Source organism: Microcebus murinus, chromosome 16, assembly GCF_040939455.1.
Source record: "Microcebus murinus isolate Inina chromosome 16, M.murinus_Inina_mat1.0, whole genome shotgun sequence".
Taxonomy (NCBI): Eukaryota; Metazoa; Chordata; class Mammalia; order Primates; family Cheirogaleidae; genus Microcebus; species Microcebus murinus.
Window position 1 is genome coordinate 16516977 of NC_134119.1, and position 21669 is coordinate 16538645.

The following is a 21669-nucleotide window of genomic DNA, read 5'->3' on the forward strand; positions in this document are numbered from 1 at the left end:
TCCAGGCTGAGGGTGCAAATAGCAGTACAAAAGCCTCATGGGAAAGACTTAAAGGCAGTCAGTCAGTCACAAGATGAGACCATGCTAGGGCTCCAAGACCATACTGATAGCTTTGTCTTTATCCTAAGAAAATGTGCTCAGAGTTTTGGATTGAGCTTCTAGAAACACATCTCCATGACTAGGGAACTCATCTGACTTCTACCTTTCCAAGCAGCAGGAATAGAAATTCTATAACTCTGCATTACTAATGGTGAGTTCCATAGCCTACCACCATATTCCTAAGAAACGGGGGGGGGGCGGGGGGAGTCATCCAGGTTTAGGGTTGGGAACTTTAGGAAGAATGTCATGGCATCTTATTAGGATAAATACTTGGACTTTACATGGATGTGGATCAGTCTCGATTCACCTTTTTTGTTTTCTTCTAATAATATAAAAGAAAGGGACACTATCTCTTATCATTAGTCTCTTCTCCACCAGGTTTCTTTCCTACTTTACCCCACTGCAGAACACAAAAGATCTTCATTGATTTTAACCCTTTTTTCTAATTTCTTAAGCAACCATACCATTTCCTGGGGGTTACTAAGGATGGCTATTGCTGGAGACAAGACAATATACTGGAACAGAAGAGGTCAAGGTCAGTTTATCAGCATGGCAGTTCCATCAGGTATTGGACTTCACTCCTTGAAAGAAAGCTGAGTGGAGGTTGTGATGGGCCTATGATAAGAAGTGAGAAAGGGGCTGGAGAAGAGGCCAGGACAGTCACAGCCGTCCTGGAGGAGAGCTTAGCCAGGGAAAGCCCCATACCTAGCTGTTTTGGGCATCTCTGCTGCTGTGGCCCCACCTGAGATGGGCACTGCCTCATGTGAGATAGACGGTGGGAAGTGGAAGGAGTTGGTAGTGTAAAGAGGGGGCAAAAACACTGAGTGGAAACAACAGGAAAGCAAAGATCAGTCTACAGGTCCCAGCTCATCTGCTAGCCCATCTCCACCTGCCTGGGAATGGCTGCCCTGCTGTGAGCTTGCAGCCCACTTGCTTCAGTTTCTTAGCATTCCTGGCTTTTCTTGTTGCTCTTTTCCTCCACTGCCTTCCCATGCTCACCACATTTTCTATCTCTTACTTCTCCCCATGTCTGGACAGGCGGTTTGGGGAGAGGAGTGTTGGGACAAGAACTAGATTAGGATACTTCCTATACACCACAGACACGCAAACACACACACATCACTCTCAGGTCCCAGTACTACCTATAATATGTGCAAGAATACCTAAGAAAAGCATTTCAAGTCAAGTATTTTTATATTTCCTGGATCCCCTGATGCATACCACTGTTTTATCCTGGCAATGAGGCATATTTTCATTGTTTTATGAAGGATGGAAAAAGCTGATCAGTTTTCATTTCCTTCTATAAACAACCTGGGAAAACAGCAACTCTGTGCATTTCCCTTTCTTTTTCACTATGGACGAGACGATAAAATATTGCAAACTTGAAAAAAAAATTGAGAGGCAATAATTTAGGATGTTAACCTTTTCCTACTATGGCATTGCCAGCAGATCCTTCCGGCTTGCTAAGGGATTCAGAATTTGCGGAAGCTCGGAGCCCCTGAGCTGCTAGTGATCAATTTCACAGGTTCCTGTAATTATATGCAAGGTCTGGCATTTGCAAGGTTGGTTGAATGCCTGGCTTTTCAAACTGGGGTGTTGGCAGTGTGCCAGAGGAACCATAAACCACAGGATGAGCACCTTCCTGAGGGTCAATCGTACAAGAAGATTTATTGGAGTAAGGCTGTGAAATGACTTAACTGGTAAGTAATGTAAAGAATTTTATTTTAAGATGATTGTAATGCATATATATATGTATATGTATATATATATATGAACATATATATGTTCATACATATATGCTTTAGAACATTATGTTCTAAAGCATATATATATATATACATATATATGTATATATACATATATATGTATATATATAGAACATAATGTTCTAAAGCACATTAGAACATAATGTGCTTTAGAACATAATGTTCAATTTCAACAACAACAAAAATCCTCCCTTGTGTAGGTTATGCACTGAGGATCCAGACACATCAACTTTAAAGGAGCTTTGATGATAAAGTGAAAGAAGCAATGATATGATGCAAAGAAAAATGGATGTGCAAGTATTTTCCATATTAACTCAGTCTTCATAAGTCACCAATATTGAACCCGATGGCCTGGGGTGGGCAGTCCATATAAACAGGATTTGGCTGGAAGAAGTTTTGGTAGAAGATGCAGAGGTGGGAATGGGGACCTAGAAAAAGTATGGGCATCATGACCTTTATTGGTGTAAAACTTTGGGACTCTACTTAGTTCTGGAAGATTCTAAGTTCAACTACTTTCTTTTCTTCTAAGGTATGTATTAATATTGTTCTCCTCTAACTTATAAGGATCTTGGAACTAAGTTCAAAGAAGAAATTAGTCAGCGGACCATGCTGAACTGTAATCTCCTGTTTGTCTAATACCTAAACCTCTGCTCTTGTTACTCTGCTCTGTTGGCCGGACAGGGGCACTGATCTCAGTTCTCACATGAACTTGCTGGGTTTTGCTGGTAAAGTCACTCAACAACTCTGGGTCTCATTTTTCCCAGCCACGAAAATAAGGATCTAGGGCAATTATAATATCCATAATGGCTTCTGACTCCAAGAGCCTACGATCTTAGAAATGAAAAGACGTGTAAAGTTTCTGGATGTTTGGGAAACAAAGAGCAAGCATTGGGCTTTTTCCCTCTTTAAGCTAAGTGACAGGGTAACTGTTATGCCCCAAGCTTTCCTAGGAAGGAAGTATTTAAATATCTACTGTACGGAAACAAGATTTGGTTTTATCCATAAGAATCTACTGTTTTATGATGTGAAACTTCACTTTTGAGACCATAGATAACTACAATTACTTTGTCTCGATTACTGAAAACTTTTATTTATTTACCGACCAAATGAAATGTTTCCTTTTCATCTTAGGGCTTAAATAAACTTGAGAGAGCTTGGAAGTACTTAAGTGAGTTGACCTTGTTTTTTAAACAATTGGCTACAGTGGTTATGGCTAACTATGTAGAAAGCAAAATATAATGATGTTAAAAAAGAGGCTTCATTTTTAGACGGCTGAACTCACAGGCTTTGCCACAGAAGTCAGAAGTGGCCAAGACAAGGCACCTGGCTTTCAAAGAAGCAGCAATAGCAAGGCAGAAAAAAGTGAGGTCGCTCTCATTAAAAGGGACCACTGGTGCCATTCAGAGCATGAGTAAAGCCTCCTTCAAATAGTAAATTTATTTGTCCAACAGCATAGATGCTGTTCTAAATCTAGGTGATAGCAGTGAATAAAATACTCAAAGCCTCTCCCTGAAGGAACTCAGGTTCTAGTGGAAGAGTAACAATGACAGCAATAATACCATAAATAATATTACTATTAAAACCATGAGCAATAATTGAGAAGTGCTTATCTTTATATATCTGAAATTATGATAAGTGTTAATACAACAACCCCATGTTACAGGCATTAGTATCCCCATTTGACAATTGAGGTTACTGAGGCCTAGAGAGATTAAGCAATTTGCTGGAAACCACACAGCTAATAAGGGACAGAATTTGAACCTAGGTTTGTAGGACCCTGAGACCCATGCTTACAGCCACTTTGATACATGCACTCTTTCCCCAATGTTCTTTGGTAATCTAAGGGAACTCTGATGCAGTGATATGTACATACTGATCACACGGGGTGACACAGATCATGTTTCAAGAAACCTATATCACCGCATAGGCCAACAGGCAAAGGTGGCTTTTGGAGAGGACTGGGTGACCAAAGAATGGAAACAGCAATCGTTTCAGGAAAATTAAAAATTAACTACAGAACACTACTGTTTTATATTTAAATTTGTATATTTAGATGTATAATTATGTTTCAATAACTGTATATAAACATTATTCATAATAGCTAAAAAGTAGAAATAGCCCATATCCATCAACTGATGAATGAACAAAGTGTGGTATATTGATACAATGAAATACTAATAAAAAGGAATAAATTACTGATGCATGATACAACATGGATGTACTTTGAAAATATCTTATGATTCCATTTATATGAAATATCCAAAATAGGCAAATCCAAAGAATCCAAGAGTAGATTAGGAGTTGCCTAAGGCTGGGGGACAGGGGATAAGAAGTGACAACTAACATGGAGTTTCTTTGGGGAGATGATGGGCATTTTGTGAAATTAGATTATGATGATGGTGGCACAGTTTCATGAATATACTAAAAGCATGAAAAATTGTATGTTATTTGAATTATATTTTAATAAAACTGCTTTAAAATTAACTATATATAAAAGATTGAGCTCTGTTATTATTAACTGACTCTTCTGTTATTCTTTTAAAATCTAAATGAAATCATTTCTTATAGTAAGTAAAACACAGAAACCAGGGTATGAGAGACTTAGTGACTATTGAATCTAGAGTCTTGTCTCTAGAGCGGACAGAACAATAGGCTAATAGCTTCCCTTACCATTGCAGAGCTACCTATTTATTTTTTAGTTGTTAAATAAATATTTATTAAGACATATTCTGCATCTAGCTCTGGGATAGGTGCTGAGATATGACAATGACAGAGCTTAGAGCCCAGTTTCATAAGCTAAGTCCCAATTACCAGAATGGAAATCTTAAGTAAAGGGAAAGTGCATTTTATCAAAAATACAGCTGCTTAGGAAGAAGACCTAGGAACATTTAGGTAAAACTATATTCATTTAGAACATTTAAAAAAGGAACTCAGGTCAACAAAGTACAGCAGTGAGGCAATTTCATGTTGATTTTGTTAATTTCAGTTCAATTTGCAGTCATTTGTAGGAAACTCCCTGTTGACCATGGCTGGAATGGGAGATGGGTATAAACTATTATCTTCAGTTTTAAAGATTCTGAAGAGACTGACTGTCCAGGGGATTTAGATTCATGTTCATATTATGATTCTCTCTCTCTCTCTCTCCCTCTCTCTCTCTCAATTTCTCTCTCTCTCTCTCTCTCTTTCTGTAATATTTCTACTCTGCTATGATCAGACTCTGCCCTAAACTCACATTTCCTCTAGAGTTCCTAGGTACACAGGATGTTGATCCATATATGCTCAGGCCCCCTGGTATGTTATAGAAGAATGTAGCCTCAGGGACTTAGGGTGTTGCAGAAACAAATTGCAATTGATCCCTCCAAGGATTTCTATGGAAATGGGCCAGAATTAGAACGTAATAAATGATGCAATTGTTTATTCATTCTCACTGTATTGATTTCAGTTTCTACTGATATGCCTAAAACAATCACAGGGAGTATGGTACCAAAGATGTAAAACACAATTGAGGTGAGAGATGTGAATGTCTAAATATACTGGCTGACAATTAATAATAGGTCATTGTCCTGATGGCTTAAAAATTCCACACTTTAAAATTTGTAAGGGTTCTGAATTATAAAGACATTTTAATTAAGTACATATTACCAAAATCGCCAAATATTCTTGCAAAATATGTACCCATTCTGGGTAGGTGGCACTGTTCCTGAAACAAATTATCTATGAGTCATCTGTGTGATTTAATTTGCTTTGCTTTTCCTCTTTAGTGGTGAAATCTAGAAGTCCATCAAAATGCTAGGTCCTCTCCTTTCTTTGTAGTCAGATGTGTAGACTCCAAATTAGACTACATTTTCTAACATTCTTTGCAGTTAGATTGGTCATGAGATTAATTTCTCTCTCTCCAATGGAAGCTGAGTGGAAGTGATGAGTACTACTTTGGGTCCAGTGACCCTAAGATAGTGGATGTCCATCATACAGATTTATTTTACCAGAACCAGGGCAGGTAAGTATAAGAGAACAATGCTTTGAGGGAGGCAGAGTGACTACTTGACATCATAGTAGTTTTCTGGCTCCTTGATTGATAGATTGGAACAAATCCTCCCACAAGCAAAATGTTTACTTTGGAGCTATTAGCAAAGAGTGAAACAAACATCTGTATGCACTAAGACACCCTATTTTTGAGTCTTTTTTGTTACAGCAGCTTAACTTTACCTCAGTTAATATAGTCTCCTTCAAATGCATTTCAAGATACATTTAAAAAATAAAATCATTGACTAAAAAGGATTTGACATGGAAAGCATTGTCCTTGAGAGTTAAATAGACTTGACTTCTCTAAGAACCATCAAAAGTATTTTTGAAGTCCTTTTTCAAGAGAGCTATGTTTATTTAAGCTCATCATTTAGATACAAGCAGTACAAGGATCAAGAAAAAGATGTGTCATTCAAGACTGGATGAGAAAAATGAACAGAGACATAGAAATTATTTCAGTGATCAAACAAACTGTTGTCAATCCTTAAATTCCCAAACAGTTCTTTAGGGAAAGCTTCTTAATAGTGCTTTTATTTTTCAAGGTGCCTGAAAGATATCACTAGAGTTACTACTAAATGCATAGACTCTATAATTTACTGACATAGTTTTTCTATTTCCTTAAAAGGCTTAATGTTTTAATGCTTCTTCTATAAGGAAAGTTGAGGTTTTTTTTAAAAAGTATAGCATAATAATATGTAGCACATCTGAGGAAGGTGTGAGTTGGAATTCATTGATGCCTTTCAGTCCTTAGTCAATTTTTAACTTGATATAGTTGCAAAGAAGTACACATGCAGACCTCACGAATAGTAATAAAGTTGTGATCTTTATTATTTTTTGAAACACTCAATCTTTTAATTAAGTCCCCAGATTTTTCAGGTTGAACAGAACTGGAGAGACTGACAACTGATTTCTCACTGCATCGGCAGTACCAAAAAGCTAAGTTTCCAGGATTTCGTTTGGCAGATCTCCTGGGGGGACCCCACCCATGTGTTCCGCTGCCATTTTTATGTGTGTTGCACTAGCATATATTATTGTTGGACACTTGAAACTATTTTCAAGAGTGAAGTTAGTACTTGCGTTTCTTAGTGTGGTGTCTTTTTAATATTAAAGACCTGGGTACCTTATAGAGAACAAAGAAGAGTTTGTACCATGTTTTGTGGGATATATACATAAATGTGTATGTACACGCATATATTGGCTAAAACTGCCTATTCAAATGGCAACCACTCAGAGAGTTAGAAACAATTTAGCCATCAGAATTCTGTGTCAGTTCTCTCTCCACTGCCTCACAGAGGTCAGCTCATAAAACTGTATTCAAATGTGATATAATTGAGATGGGCTTGGCCCCAACACTGCATTTTTACAAGAGATGTAAGTTACACTAATTCTAATGTTACTTCACTTTGCCAAGAATAATAATGTTTCTCATAGTGGGGATAATTTGACAAAAGACAAAAAATTTAGGATAGGAAAGAAGAGATTTTTATGAGGGAGAAAAGAGTCATCATTAGACCATGTGAAAGGAAGCTTTCAAAGCAAATGGAAATATCAAAGAGAAGAGAACAAAGCAAAAGGAAGGAAGAGGGCTGTTAGGGGGATGAAAGGAAGGGGTGCATATTTTTGTCAATTTTGCTCTTGTTCTCAACGCATTACATGAGATAACTCTTCCAGCAAGCCCAGAATTGCACAGCGATGGTTGTCACACCTTCTCAAATCTGTCAGCGTTTAATGCTGATGGAGGGCATGCCCTTGGCATTGCCATTGGAGAACATCCTGATTTCTTTCCAAGTCATGTCTGTGAATTTAGACAGATGTACTGATAAAAATATTTGCCAAGTAGATATAAGGTTAACAAAACATCACGTTGGTATCCTTTTTACCAGCTAGAAGCAGAAGAGCAAACTTGAATGCAAATGAGGGATTCAATTAGAAAGTTGTGGCCTGCCAGCATTTGGTGGGGAGCAGAGGGAAGCCAGGTGATTTGACAGACACAAGAATTTCTACATTGATAACAGAAATATGTATAAATAAATAGCGGAGCTGCTTCAGCTAAGTTATGCTGCACTTAAATTTTTCCTCGGATTCCCAGCCAATAACTCAGTGTCTGAAATTCCTTCCTCTCTAAATATGCTACTTTGTATAATACCTGGAAAGCAAACTTCAAGTTTTTTCTTTTTCTCCAGAGAGAATATTTTCCAAATTTTCAAGTACTCAAGGAATACACTTTTCCACCTGGACTTCATTTCTGTTAACTATATTGACTCTCATAAAATGGACTAAAATTATTTTTGCCATTCGCTTCTCAGTAAAAATTCCATTTCCATGTATCATGTCTAGCCTCTTTTGTGAAACTTATTAGCACCAGAGTGTCCAAATCAGGCTCAAAGGGCAGAAAGCACGCATGAGGTCTGAAATGTCCATCAGGGAAGTTCAGATCTGTCCCCTTGAGACTGGTTTAGAGGCCAATTCAAATTTTTAACAGGAATCTGGGGGTTTAGAAACCCTGGAAGCCTCATCTGGATCTATTTTTCCAAAAGTAACACAGGCCTGCCTTTGGTATTTTACCAAACGGGGCTTTTCATCCTGAGTGTGAGCAGGAGGTCTGGTGCCCTGTGGAAGCATCCTGGAAACATTATGCTGGAGCAGCAATAGTGTTTGCTGAAAGTCAGAGTGGAAAAGTCTGGTTCCTCTTCCAGGAGAGAACTTCAAAGGAGGCAGGACCTGGTCCCATCACGTCTCCTCCTTAAATCAGGTCGAATCAGTTGGTGGATATTCTTCAGGCTGTGTCTTGCAAAAAGGTTCAGCTGGTGTTGCTGCATTGGTGCATTTGTCTCCACAAGGCTGAGCAGTGGAAGAAAGGCTACGAGAAGATTCAGCTTCTGCTGTGACTCTGCATATCCCCAAAGTACAGGTGGTGGGTCAGATGCTGCAGGCACACTTTGAATGTGGTGGTAACGTCTGAGTCCCCAGAAAATGGGAATGCTCATGCTTGAAATGACCCTGGGGGGAGATCATCTTGGTGAAGAAATGATCAAATCCCTACAAAAGATAGTTCCACCATCCTCAAAATTTTGTTCTAGTGGAACTAGGGTTACTATAGATTTGTGGGCCAGAAAATTTAAATGTGAAGGTAAAGCCAAAGCAGACAGGTGTCTGAGAAATTACAGCTGCTGGGAAGGTGGGTCTAGGGCATGCTGGGAGATGTCAGAATAGGGCCTCTCATGGCTGGCCAGCAGACCAGTATGTTCCTGATTAACCACTGTCCCAGGGACCATCATAAACCCCAAATTGGTTTTCACTTAATTGAAGTAAAGTGCTCTGTTCAGCTTGGCTCTCTAACTAAATAATTTCTCAAGTTTCCATTTTACCTTTGTCAGTGTGGACACTGCCATGCCCACAAATACCAATTCCAGCTTTGAGGGTGCTTTTAAGAAACACATTTGTTTTCCCTAGAATAGAGATGTTTGCTCATTAAAAATTATCAACTGAATAGCTGTCTCTGTTATTTTGCCAATTAACAATTCTGTTTTGTATATCTTTAATTAGGCAACAATTTGGGTTACAATTACTATCATTGCCATAACAGCAAATATTTGCTAGCTTGTCCTATAGACACAGTGCTAGGCACTGGGAGTACAAGGAATGCACACAAGTGAATCCCTGGTCTTTCAGTTCCAAACTGGCTGAGAGCACAGAATATATAAGCAAAAATCTATGGAGTAATATGAGAAAGCAGTTGATAAATATGTCCAGGTGCAAATGCTGAAGGATTTCACAAGATATAACGACCACCGGGTTGGCATACTCAGGGAAGACTTCTTGGAGATTAAGTTTCAACCTGTTTAAATATGCACGGTGTGTTTTATTTGGGGCGTGGGGTAGAGAGTGGTGGTGGTGATGGTGTGTGTGAATTTGGTATGTGTGCAAGGATGTAAGAGAGGAAGAGACCCAGGATTGGACCTTTTTATACATATGACATGTTCTGAGAGTCATCAGATCATGTGTAGGTCACAGAAGATATGCTCGTGATGCGTGGTGCCAAAAAGTTTCTCAAACTACATTCTGAAGAAAACACTAGTCCAGAGAAAGATTGAGAAAATAATCACTTTCATGGGCAAATAACTTTGAGAAATGCTGCAAACTAAATTCTCCCTTGAAAGATGCAAAGTCAAAGGTGTATGTAAATTTCTCAGCACAGAAATTCACATCCTTGAGGGCAGATTTTTTTTTTTGTCCTCACTCTCACAAATTTTGAAAGCACTAGTTTAGAAATGTATATAAAGTATCCATTGTTCAGGCTAGGAAGAATGAACCTTAACCTGCAAGTAATGGAACATGATCAAAGGCTCCCGAGCAGATGGGAAACATGCACCAAGTGGTATTTCAGAGAAATTAGTCTACCAACATTTGGAATAAGGAATAGGAAGGGCAAGGAGTGGAACCAGGAGACTACTCTGAAAAATTGCTCTAAATCCACTAAAGCATGATTTACAAAACCATCGGGTGTTGTGTTTGCTTGCTTTTTAAAATTTTTCTTTTTACTTGTAGACCACTTTCTTTAAAGTATTATCTCAAATCCTGATAAATAATGATAAAAGTAAAACTTATTTGGTTAATGGAGGAGGAGGAGCAGGGCTCTAAATAACTGCAAGTAAACAACTCTGCAGGATAATGTATGAGTCCTGGGAAGGAACCAAGGACTCAAAAGAAAGCTTTAACTTCACAAGGGACAAGTGAAATAATTTCCGGGTTGCATAATGCAGAATGGTTCATAAACTACAGAGGCTTAGAGTAATCGAAAAGTTACTTAAGATGTTATGGAGCTAAAAGCCAACGTCGGTCTCAGCATCCATTCGGGCTAACCAAAGGCAACGTGGGACATGACCTTGTAGGTATCAGCCTCACTTTTAAATTTGCCCAAATATAGAGGGGAAAGAGAAAAGTAGCCGGGACTTAAGAAATACATTCTTTGACCTAGCATTGTGAAAATGACTAAGCTAGCATGGTGACAGCCCTCCATGCCACCTTACTGTGACTCACTCTATTAATGCTCTACCTGACAGTTTTCAATGTTTGCCTCTCATTTGCCACAATAGAGTCCTGAACTAGCTGTTATAGTTTGAGCCATACTACTCTCCTTAGGGTGAAACCCTTGCCCTCATGGGATTGAAATTGACCATGATTCACTTCAGATTTGAGTTAGTTCTTACTATCCACTCTGGGACGTCCAATTTTATGGTTCTTTCTTATCTTCCTTTACTTTTCTGGTTTTCTCTGCCACCACTCTCTTTTTTTAGTATATCATATTAGATCAACTGCCCTTTTGAAGTTCTTTGCACATTACCATTAGATTCTCAGAAACAAAATAGACACCAACCATCTGACAAGGTAATAAACATAGAAAATGATGTGCACAGTATCATTTAAGCTGTTGGGTTTCTGTTTGTTTGTCAAGGAAAATCAAGATGGGATGAAAGGACATGCTCAAAGTAAAAACCATTTCTGCAATGGAGTCTAGTTTGACTCTAGATAAAGCAAAATAAAGAGTTGGGATCTTTACCAGGCAAAACTTTGTACATAATGCTTCCTTAAGCAAATATTTAATTTCTAGCTGGGCATTTGTGAGGCAGAAAGAATGGCCATGGTGGGGATAATTGTGCAGATGGTCTAGGTTAGCCACCTCCAGCCCAGTGTCCACTCTGTTTCTACAGAGATACACTGTAGCGGAATCTGGAGTGGAAGAGGGAGGGCCATACATTTTTAAATAGTGTTACCAAATCCTTCTCCACTTAGTTTGATTCAGGCCTACATTTTCCATTTTATTCTGACCAAGACCTTCAAAAGAAATACCAGATTAAGGAAAAATAAATCTCCTACCTTTGATATCAATCTAGGTACCCCTCCCTTGTAGTAATGCATTTAAACATTTTTTTTATTTATATATTTTATTTTCCAGCTGAGAGCCTCCACATGAGAAGTTTAAATTCAGAAAAAAAGTAATCTAGTTTACTTGAATCAGGAAACCCTAAAATGTTTGAGGAAGACTCCAAAAGCAATCAAAGCATCAATAAAAATAAATAAATGGAACCTGATCAAATTAAAAAGCTTCTGCATAGCCAAAGAAACTATCATTAGAGCAAACAGACAACCTACAGAATGGAAGAAAATATTTGCATGCTATACATCTGACAAAGGGCTAATAACTAGAATTTATATAGACCTCAGGAAAATCAGTAAGAAAAAATCAAAAAACTCCATTGAAAATTGGGCAAAGGACATGGACAGAATTTCAAAATAAGATAGACTAATAGCCAACAAACATATGAAAAAATGCTCAACATCTCTAACCATCAGGAAAATGCAAATCAAAACCACAATGACATATCACTTATCTTCAGCGAGAATAGCTTTTTATCAAAAAGTCTCAAAACAACAAATGTTGGTATGGATGCGGAGAGATAGGAAGATAAACCAGGCAAGTACTTGAAGGAAAAAAAGACATTCTATAATAAAGACAATTGTACCTGAATGTTTATAGTAGCACAATTCACAATTGCAAAGATGTGGAAACAATCCAAGTGCCCATCAATACATGAATGGATTAATAAAATGTGGCATATGTATACTATGGAGTATTATTCAGCCACAAAAAAACAATGGTGATCTAGCACCTCTTGTATTTCCTTGGACGGAGCTAGAGCCCATTCTACTAAGTGAAGTATCACAAGAATGGAAAAACAAGCACCACATCAAATTGGTACTAATTAATCAACATTTATGTGCACATATGGAAGTAACATTCATTGCGGGTTGGGCAGGTGGGGGCCGGTAAGTTACATTCATACCTAATGGGTGCAGTGTACATGGTCTGGGATGGGCATGCTTGTAGCTCTGACTCAGGTGGTACAAATGCAATAGATGTAAACTCAGTGTTTGTATACGCATAGAAATTTTGAAATTAAAAAAAATATATATATCTTTTAGCCATAAAGGTGAAAAAATACATTATAATTTGAAAAACAAAAAAATCATGTATAATTTAAAATATACTATAAAATATATTAAAGAATAAAAAATAAAAATAAGAACTAAAAAAAAAATAAAACCCTAAAATTACAAATACATTCCACTTTACGTTAATACTTTCAAAGAGACTCATTAGTTGCTGAAAAATATTATGAGAAATGTTCTTATAGGTGGAAGATTATTAGAGGTTTAGGCTAGTGAAAACAAGTGATTAAAAAACATTTTGCTTCCATCTATAAGGGAAACACTCACTACTTAAAACAATCCATCAAAATCAAGAAAAAATATTTGCAGTTTATTGAAATTCTCTGTTTTAATTAGCAGTCACCTTCTTTGGATTTTTAAAAAAAGAAGACACAGATATGTCTTTGTATGCATTTAAATATTTCTATTACTTTGTAAGTTGCAACAAATAATGACATTTAATGACAATGCTAAGCTACTGATAATGTTATATACACTGTGCTTTTTCTGAGAGAGATAACTTGACTTTATTAAAGAAAACAATATTAATAGTCAATCCTACTATAACCAAAACAACTGACATCAAGCCACCGTGTATCAAATCATTTCACGTGATATCCAATACAACAAAATTCAAGAACACAAAGGAATATGAATAGCCTCTTGAAATTCCTTAATGGGAAGACCTGTATTTTGAGTCTCTTTAAATCACAGCAAAATATATTAATCAGAAAACCTCTTATTTTTCCACTTAATCCCTGCATTTAACAACAAAATAAAGAAACATAAATATCATGGAAAGCTAGATCACTTACCATAAATGCCTGTTGAGATGCAGGGAAATGCCTGTGAATAAACCACAAAAATAACAATAAATTTTAAAGAACAACTTTGCCTGCCATCATCTATCTTGACATCTATTTTGCTTGATAATGGGATGCCCTGTACTTATGTACTCAGAGCTATGCACTGGAGTAGGAGACACTCTGGAAATGGGGACATTTGATTACTGAAAACTGTTCTATACCAGTAATTATTCCAACTTGTAAGAATCAACTGCTAAGTTTGCAGGAATCATATCAGCCAATTATTAAACAGTTATTATTAAGAAATTAAATTACATAAGCCTACAGTGAAATAAATTATATCAAAGCAAAGATAACCAATAGTCAGAACTCATCACTTTCTAATTACTTTGCCATATTTTTTACTATTAATACTACTTATGCTTTTGAGATTATTTACAACTCTTGCATGCGTATGGTGGATTACTATCTAATAGTGTCTCCTGAGCATTTGCCCCGCCCCATGTTACATGATGCTGCATTGGTGGCTTGAATCTGGAAACATCCATCATCATGCATGCCCCAGGTCATGGGACAATTGAAACCACAGCCTGGGTATAGATATAAAATTTAGGTAAAATTCAACAAAAGCATTCTATGAGAATTAATTAGCTATTTAAATTTATAATAAAGATGTATATATTTTATTCTTATATGTACATTATATACACATTCTTTATGTCAGCAAAATTTAAAATAGACATATACAATACATAAGCTTTTTTGAGAGTCAGTCCTTAAACATTTACTGGCACACTTCTGCTTATGTCATATTTTACTGAGCAATGTTTAAAGAATTTGATTGGTAAAAAATGAACAAATGCAAATGTATGTGTTACTCTAAATTAGGCTTTCTAACTGTAGAAAATGCTGTGGGTGTGGCAACATCCTCTGCCAATGTATTTCTGTGTACATTCAATCAAGTTCGTTCTCATATTTCTGGTCTGTATTTTTCCATTGTAAAATGAAGATGATAACTTCCTCCACGTAGAAATGCACTATGGGAATTAATGACAGCATTTTTTTAAAGAGACTGATATTGTGCTAGAATCTAAAACCTGCAGCTGCTGCTGACCATAATAACGGACATTACTATTGAGGTCAGTATCGAGGCGATATCTAAGTCCTTTTTCCTTACATCTTTGGGTTCAGTGTGTACTGTATTTTATTAATATTTCCCTTAACATGATTATAGACTATATGTCTATTCCCTGCACACGATGTCCCATTAAAAAGGTCAAAATATATGTGATTTTGTTTTTGAGAAAGTAATAATTGACTCTGTTAAACTCAACTACGTATGTCTGTAAAATGATAGATGCTTTTTTTCTGCTCCGGTGGGAAATCTTTACTAGTAAATGCCACTGTTTACAATGAGAAAGTAGGACAGTATCTGGAACACGGTAGATGCTATTTTTTAAATTAAATTAATGAGTTAATGCTTTGGTTCCCAGGGCTGTTGAAGTGCCAATAAGATCTGAAGAATGTTCTCGAATGATTCAATCATCTAATGACACAGACTTTCAGTTGTAAAATGAAGATGATAATGCCCACATATAGAAATGTGCTGTGGGAATTAATGATAGGACTGTTTATATGAATTTATACATGACAATATTTATATATGAAGGGATAGTATAAAGCAAATTCTGAAAATATTGTAGTCTCTCTGTAAGCATTCACCAAGACTACCAACACCAACAGGTCTTACTCTTAGTAGGAAAATCAACTGTAAGCTCATTGTAAGCAATTTGTTACTAGCGGTAAGTGCTTAGCATTGAGAAATGGTCTACTTAAAAATACAAATTAGAGAGGATTGAGGTCATTCCTATAATTTGTGCCATCTTGCTCATGTTCCACTGTGTCTTTTAAGTGAGATAGATGTGAATTTACGGCCTGAGACCCAGGAATTCCATGGGAGAAAACTAAACAAATGAGCATCATCCATCTCATGTTTAGAGGAAAAGAAAGGTTTGAGAAATGCTGCATCGAGCCATCCAGGTGTAGGAGAGGCAAAGTTTTACCTCTATCCTCTTAGGATTTTTCAGCTGGGGCCCAGAATTAAATTGACATAGGACAGATCAACAGGAGAAAACTAACAAAAATTATTTAAAACAAGTTTTATGTGGCATTGGAGCCTTCATGAAGGTTCAAAGATGCAGTTAGAGTTGAACACTTATGGAATTGGACAAAGAGTAGTAAGCTGTGAAAATGTGGCGAGGCAGAGGGCATGGGCTAGTGGACTTGATTGTGTGGAAAAGTGACTTGGAAGGTAAGAATTAGTTTAACAAGGTTTGTCAGTGGAGATTTCCCTTGGCCTCAACTTTCCATCCTTGATGATGAGAATACTTTCCTTCAGGTAGAAGGACGACATCTTTCACATGGGAATTTCATCTCCCACTTTTAAGAAGGAAGTTCAGGATGTTCTTCTTGCACCTGCTCTTTTTTAAATGTCTTTCATTCAAAATAGTCAATATGCCAGAGGGGCATATTTTGGGCTTTTCAAAGGGGAAACCAGAAGATACCACAATGTTTTCAACAAGCAGGCTCACTCTCTGTAAATCCCACTTGGTATATTCCTGGCTGATGATGTGGGGCAGTTTGCTTAAGTGACCTGAGAGTCAGCTTCCCCATTAGTAAATGGAAACTATGAGACCTGCCTCAAAGGGTTTGTAAGAGGATTAAGAGGAATACAAACACAGAGCATTGTGTCTGACAAGTAGTAAGGATGACTTCTGGAATGGATGCTGTGATGTCCACCAGGTTCCATTTCAAGGAGGGACTTGTTGCCCTAGAGCAGGACTTCTCAACCTCAGCACTATTGATACTTAGTACCAGATAATCCTTTGCTCTTGGAGGTTTTACTGTGCATTGTAGGATATTTAGCAGCATCTTTGGACACGACTCGTAAATGCTAGTAGCATCCCTCCAGTTGTGATAATCAAAAATGTTTCCAGACATTGCCAAATGTCCCCTGGGGGAGAAACCATGCCTGGTTGAGAATCACTGCCCTCGAGTCTAGGACCTAGAACCCAGGAGTGTAGTTAGCAGACAGCCTTCAACTGGCAACCTTTTCAGGGATTGTCTTAGCTGCAAAGAGCTGCTTCACTCGGCATCATGCCTCTTCCCAGGACAGCCCATGCCAATAACTGAGCAGTGATGTGGTACAAAGGCCTGGCCATCTTGGCTCAGTCAGTGCAACACTGAAGGGCTCTCCCAGCTCCAGAGCTCCCCATGGGGACAGCAGCGGCCATCACTGGGCCTGCATCCAGCTCACTTTTGCCCTTAGCCCACTCCAGAGTCCTTTTTCTCTCTCCCCCAGGTGTTGACCCTGAGGGCATTCCTTAATAAATATCCAGCACCCTAAACTGTCTCAGAGTCTGTTTCCTGGGGAACTAATCTGAGCCCATTCTGTTCTGCTTCCCTCTTAGGACCGGTGATATGAGTCATTCATTCTCCTATCAGATCTAGCAGAAGAAAGAACATACTGAAGAGTTAATGCAAACTTTCATTTGCTTCAGCTCCCAGCACTATCTTGGAGTCAATCATGCAACTTAGGAATTGAGTCTGAATGTACCAACTGCCTTGTCTGTTTTAACAAGGACAAATAGCTTCATCTGAAAATGACATCGTTGCCTTGAATGTGAAGGCAAACGGTAGTGTAACGGAGGGTGACTTTGGTAATATTATTGCATTAATTCAAATAAAAAGGCCATGATAAAATGGAGATGGAAATACAGTATTATGGGGAAAAATTCATTTTACATAAAGTAACTTTGCATATAATTCATTTAAATTAAGTCCCCTCCATGAATCACTTTTCATTACTACCGAGAGGGAGGAAAGGAGGGAGGAAAGGAAGGAGTAAAGAGAGACTGAGAAAGAGCAAATGAACAAGAAAACTAAGCAAACTAAAGGTTTTGCAGCACAGAGTCTGTGTTTTTTGCCCTAACAAATTTCTGACCAGGCCACCAGAAGTGAATAGCATGGGATTTCTTTATTTTAAAGTTGTATTTAACATAACTACCTTCTACAGAAATCCTATCTCACGAAAGAATGATAGATTGTACCAAAACGCAGGCCAGGTTTATTTGAGGTGAACATATAATAGCTCAGCAATCACCTATAGAATTTGGAGAATGACTTTAGCAACCTGGTTTGTAAGGCTCCAGATTATTCTTCCACCAAATTTCAAGACCAAGAAGCCTCAATGCTAATCAAGATTGAGCATATAGTCATCAGAAATTTGCTTAATAGTGCTTGACTTTTAGCCAGTTTTTCTCAAAGCAGCAAACACTTACTTTCTTGAGAGAGGGGAAAAAATCATTTGACTTAAGAACAGAGAGAGAATTTTTCTCTTGTGAAATTATAGATTGAGTCACCAAGTGGAAAATACTTCCTTAGCCCACCATGTTGGCTTCAAGCACATTTGCAAAAACATAGAAACTTTTAGTTGTAGATTTTGTCTCCCATCCTCTTGTATGTCTGTCTTCATTTCTCTCCTTTCTAACTCAGTGATTTCAGAGCAAGAAAGGGAATGTTCCTCACCTTCTCTGTCTTGACTCTAACAGTGTCTCTAAATTAATGCAACAAACTTTAAGCCAACATCATAAACAATACTTGCTTTTCTCTGAGCCCTGATTCTCAGTGTAGGCATTCCAACAAAGTAGGAATTTCTCTCTCTCCTCCTTATCAGTCATCTACTAGTACACAGAAGCCTTGTAATCTGGGTAAAACTGACACCACCCTCAGTTCCACAAGGTGTTGATTGACCTAAGAAAGTAGCGTACACCTGCCTTTAGCCATAGGGATAGAAAGATGGAGAGTTCATTGACCATCACTGACCTGTTGATGTAAATGAAATGTAAAGTGCTCCCAACCTCTAGAATCTTTCAATTTCTGAGCCAATACATCCCTTATTGTTTACTAAGTTTTACTTAGATTTCCCATTATGTGCAAGCAAAACCATGCTACCTAATGCACCTGCCATTTAAGTGTTTTTATTATATGTCACATTTCACTGAATTGATGCTGTCAACTGTAAGAAACACCAATTATTTTGTGTTACTCTGTGTACCACTAAGAGACAGCTCTACAAGTTAAAATTTCACATGCTTTCTTATCATTTAGGATTTTTGTTGCATACTCATTGAAATTGTTATTTTTGATTTACATAATTTCTTAAAGCATATCTCTATCTAGAGCATAAAAAGGAGATAAATCCTAAAACTTCCTTACATTCAGAGTCCAGTACTTCTGTACCACTTTTCAATTCAGATATGAATTTTTCACTATTCTATTGTTTTTTTTTCCAAAGTATTACAGGGATACAAATGTTTTGGGTTACATGGATTACTTTTGTAATGCTTGAGTCAGGGTTAGAAGTATGCCCATCACCCAGATAGTGTTCATTGTACCTGTTAGGCAGGTTTCCACTCATCTCCTCCTCCCCACACCCCACCTCCACTTCGTTTCCATTGAGATTTACTTCCCTCTATGCACAGATTTTGTCTTTATACTCCCAAGAATGGTGTGGTTGGTCCAGTCCTTAACAAGAACTTGATCTTGACTGTGGACTTTTCATAAAGCCTTTGTCACTCTCTCTGAAAGTTTTGTGGCCAACTCCTTCTTTGCTCATGCCAGGGCTGCCAATGAAGGGTTTCAGACAACAGCCAAGACACATACTTCCACCACATGGCCTCCAGTTGGTTGGCTGGCTGAAATTCTAGGAGTCACAGTTGTCTAGTCAATCTACCAGGGATGGCAAACAAGAGGGCATGTGTACAGACAGTGAAACTTCATCACAACTATGCTTGATTGAAAAACACCCTGAGCATAAGAGGCATTCTACTTGCAAAGAAGTGAGAATATGAGAAAATGCACATCTTCAAAGCAACAAAATTCAGAGTACTATTCTTTGTCTTTGTTGGTTATCAGCATAGTGAGTTATGCCACAGTCCCCTTACCCAGGATGCAGCATGCTTCAGTGTTTCTCACACTGTCATAGCCTAACTCTAGGAGTACGGAAGATATTTGAGGTGGCAAACAGCTAGCCATGCATATTTACATATTATTGTAATATATGGCATTATTTTTCCCAAGTCTTCATCCCTCCTTCTATTTACATCCTTTACCATTGTTAATAATGGTATGGTGAATATCTGTGTACAAGTTTTTGTTGGGTACCTGTTTCCAAACCTCCAGGCTATATGTTGGGGTAGAATTGCTGGGTCATATAGTGACTCTATATCTAAACTTTTAGGGAACTTTCCAATAGACTGAATGTTTGTGTTGCCCCCAAAATTCATGTGTTGGAAGCCCTGTTCCACTGTAATGGAGCTTAAATGTGGGGCCTTTGGGAGGTAATTAGGTCATGATGGTGGAGTCTTCATGAGAGAGATTAGTGCCCTTCTAAGAAGCAGCCAGAGAGCTAGCTTGCTCTTCCTTCTACCTTGTGAGGATATGAGGAGAGGTTGGCCATTTCCAATCTGGAAGAAGGCCCTCACCATAACCTGACCATGCTGGCACCCTGATCTCAGACTTCCCAGCCTCCAGAACTGTGAGAAATAAATGTTTGTTGTTTAAGCCATGAAGTCTATGGTAATTTGATGTATCAGCCTAAACTGACTCAGACACTCACTGTGGGGGAGGGAGGGGTGCTATGAACTGAATGTGCCTACCTTAAATTCATATGTTGAAACCTAATCTCCAATACGGTGGCATTAGGAGGTGGGACCTTTGGGGGGTGATTAGGTCATGAGGGTGGAGCCCTCATGATAGAATTAGTGCCTTTATATGGAGAGAGGTGATATTTTTCTCCACCATTCGAGGGTACAGAAAGATGGCTGTATGCATACCAGAAAGAAAGCCCTCTACAGATACCAAACCTGCCTGCTCCTTGATCTTGGACTTCCCAGCCTTTAGAACTGTGAGAAATAATTTTTATTTATTTTTTAATTTAAGCCCTTCTCTCTATGGTATTTGTCATAGCAGCCTAAGCCAACTGAGACAGAGGGCATATATGTTTCCTTGTCTCAATGATGATGGACTTGAACATGTGACTTGATTTGGCCAATGGGATAATAGTGGACATGACATTTAGGTTTAAATTTTTGTACTTCTGCATTTGGAGGAGAGCTGAGAAGAACATGCCTCATACAGCTCCTGGTCTAAGGAGGCTGAAAGACAAGTGGAGTGGTTGAACTAAACCCAGCTTAGATCAGCTATGCCCAGCCAACCCATAGCCCTGTGAGCATGAAATGCTTACTTACTATTACACACTACTGAGTTTTAGAGTAGTGTGTTACATAGCATTACTGTAGAAGGGCAGATATAAATATGCTTAAACTGTAATTTATTATAATGTCTTATAATAAGGAACATTGGTTATCCACTTATGATGATGATATAATGTTTCCTTTGAAAATAAAAGTACTTAAAGGAGTCAATTAAATACTAGGTAAATCATAAGGTGGGATGTGAAGGATTAAAGTGAGGAAACTTTGGTTGCAGTAAAAGAGATTTGAAATGTCAGGCAAGAAACCAAGGTCACTTAGTAGCCTTAGATCTGAGAGCCAACAGTATATCCCCACAGAGCCTCAGTTTCCCCATCTTTAAAAGGAGCAGAATTGGACTAGAGGGCTTATTAGCTTATTGAATTCCGTGATGTTATGAAACAGCCTCTTATCCTTCTCTGTAGCTCAGGATAAAGATGACAGAGAGACGGGCAATTCTATAGCATCCTGAACGCCTCCCAGCGTTTGGACACGCGAGGCAGCAGCATTGCAGCAATAGCTGTCCTTTCTTAGATTACTGCAATGTCCCGAGCACTGGGCTAAGAGCTCTATGTGCATTATCTGATTAATTTTCACAAACAAGCCTGTGATAAAAAAACATATTGTTCCCTTTTTATACACACGGAGGGGAGTAAAGCTAAGAAAAGGAAC

The 21669-nt window shown here is 38.0% G+C and overlaps 1 protein-coding gene across 1 annotated transcript in view; it reads right to left on the reverse strand.

Moving 5' to 3' along the window:
• MACROD2 (mono-ADP ribosylhydrolase 2) overlaps window positions 1-21669 on the reverse strand; it is a 1812973-nt gene that overhangs the window by 538136 nt on the left and 1253168 nt on the right. The window contains 1 exon segment of the mRNA XM_076010917.1: window positions 13694-13724. Within this exon segment, the coding sequence (XP_075867032.1) occupies window positions 13694-13724 (31 nt within the window).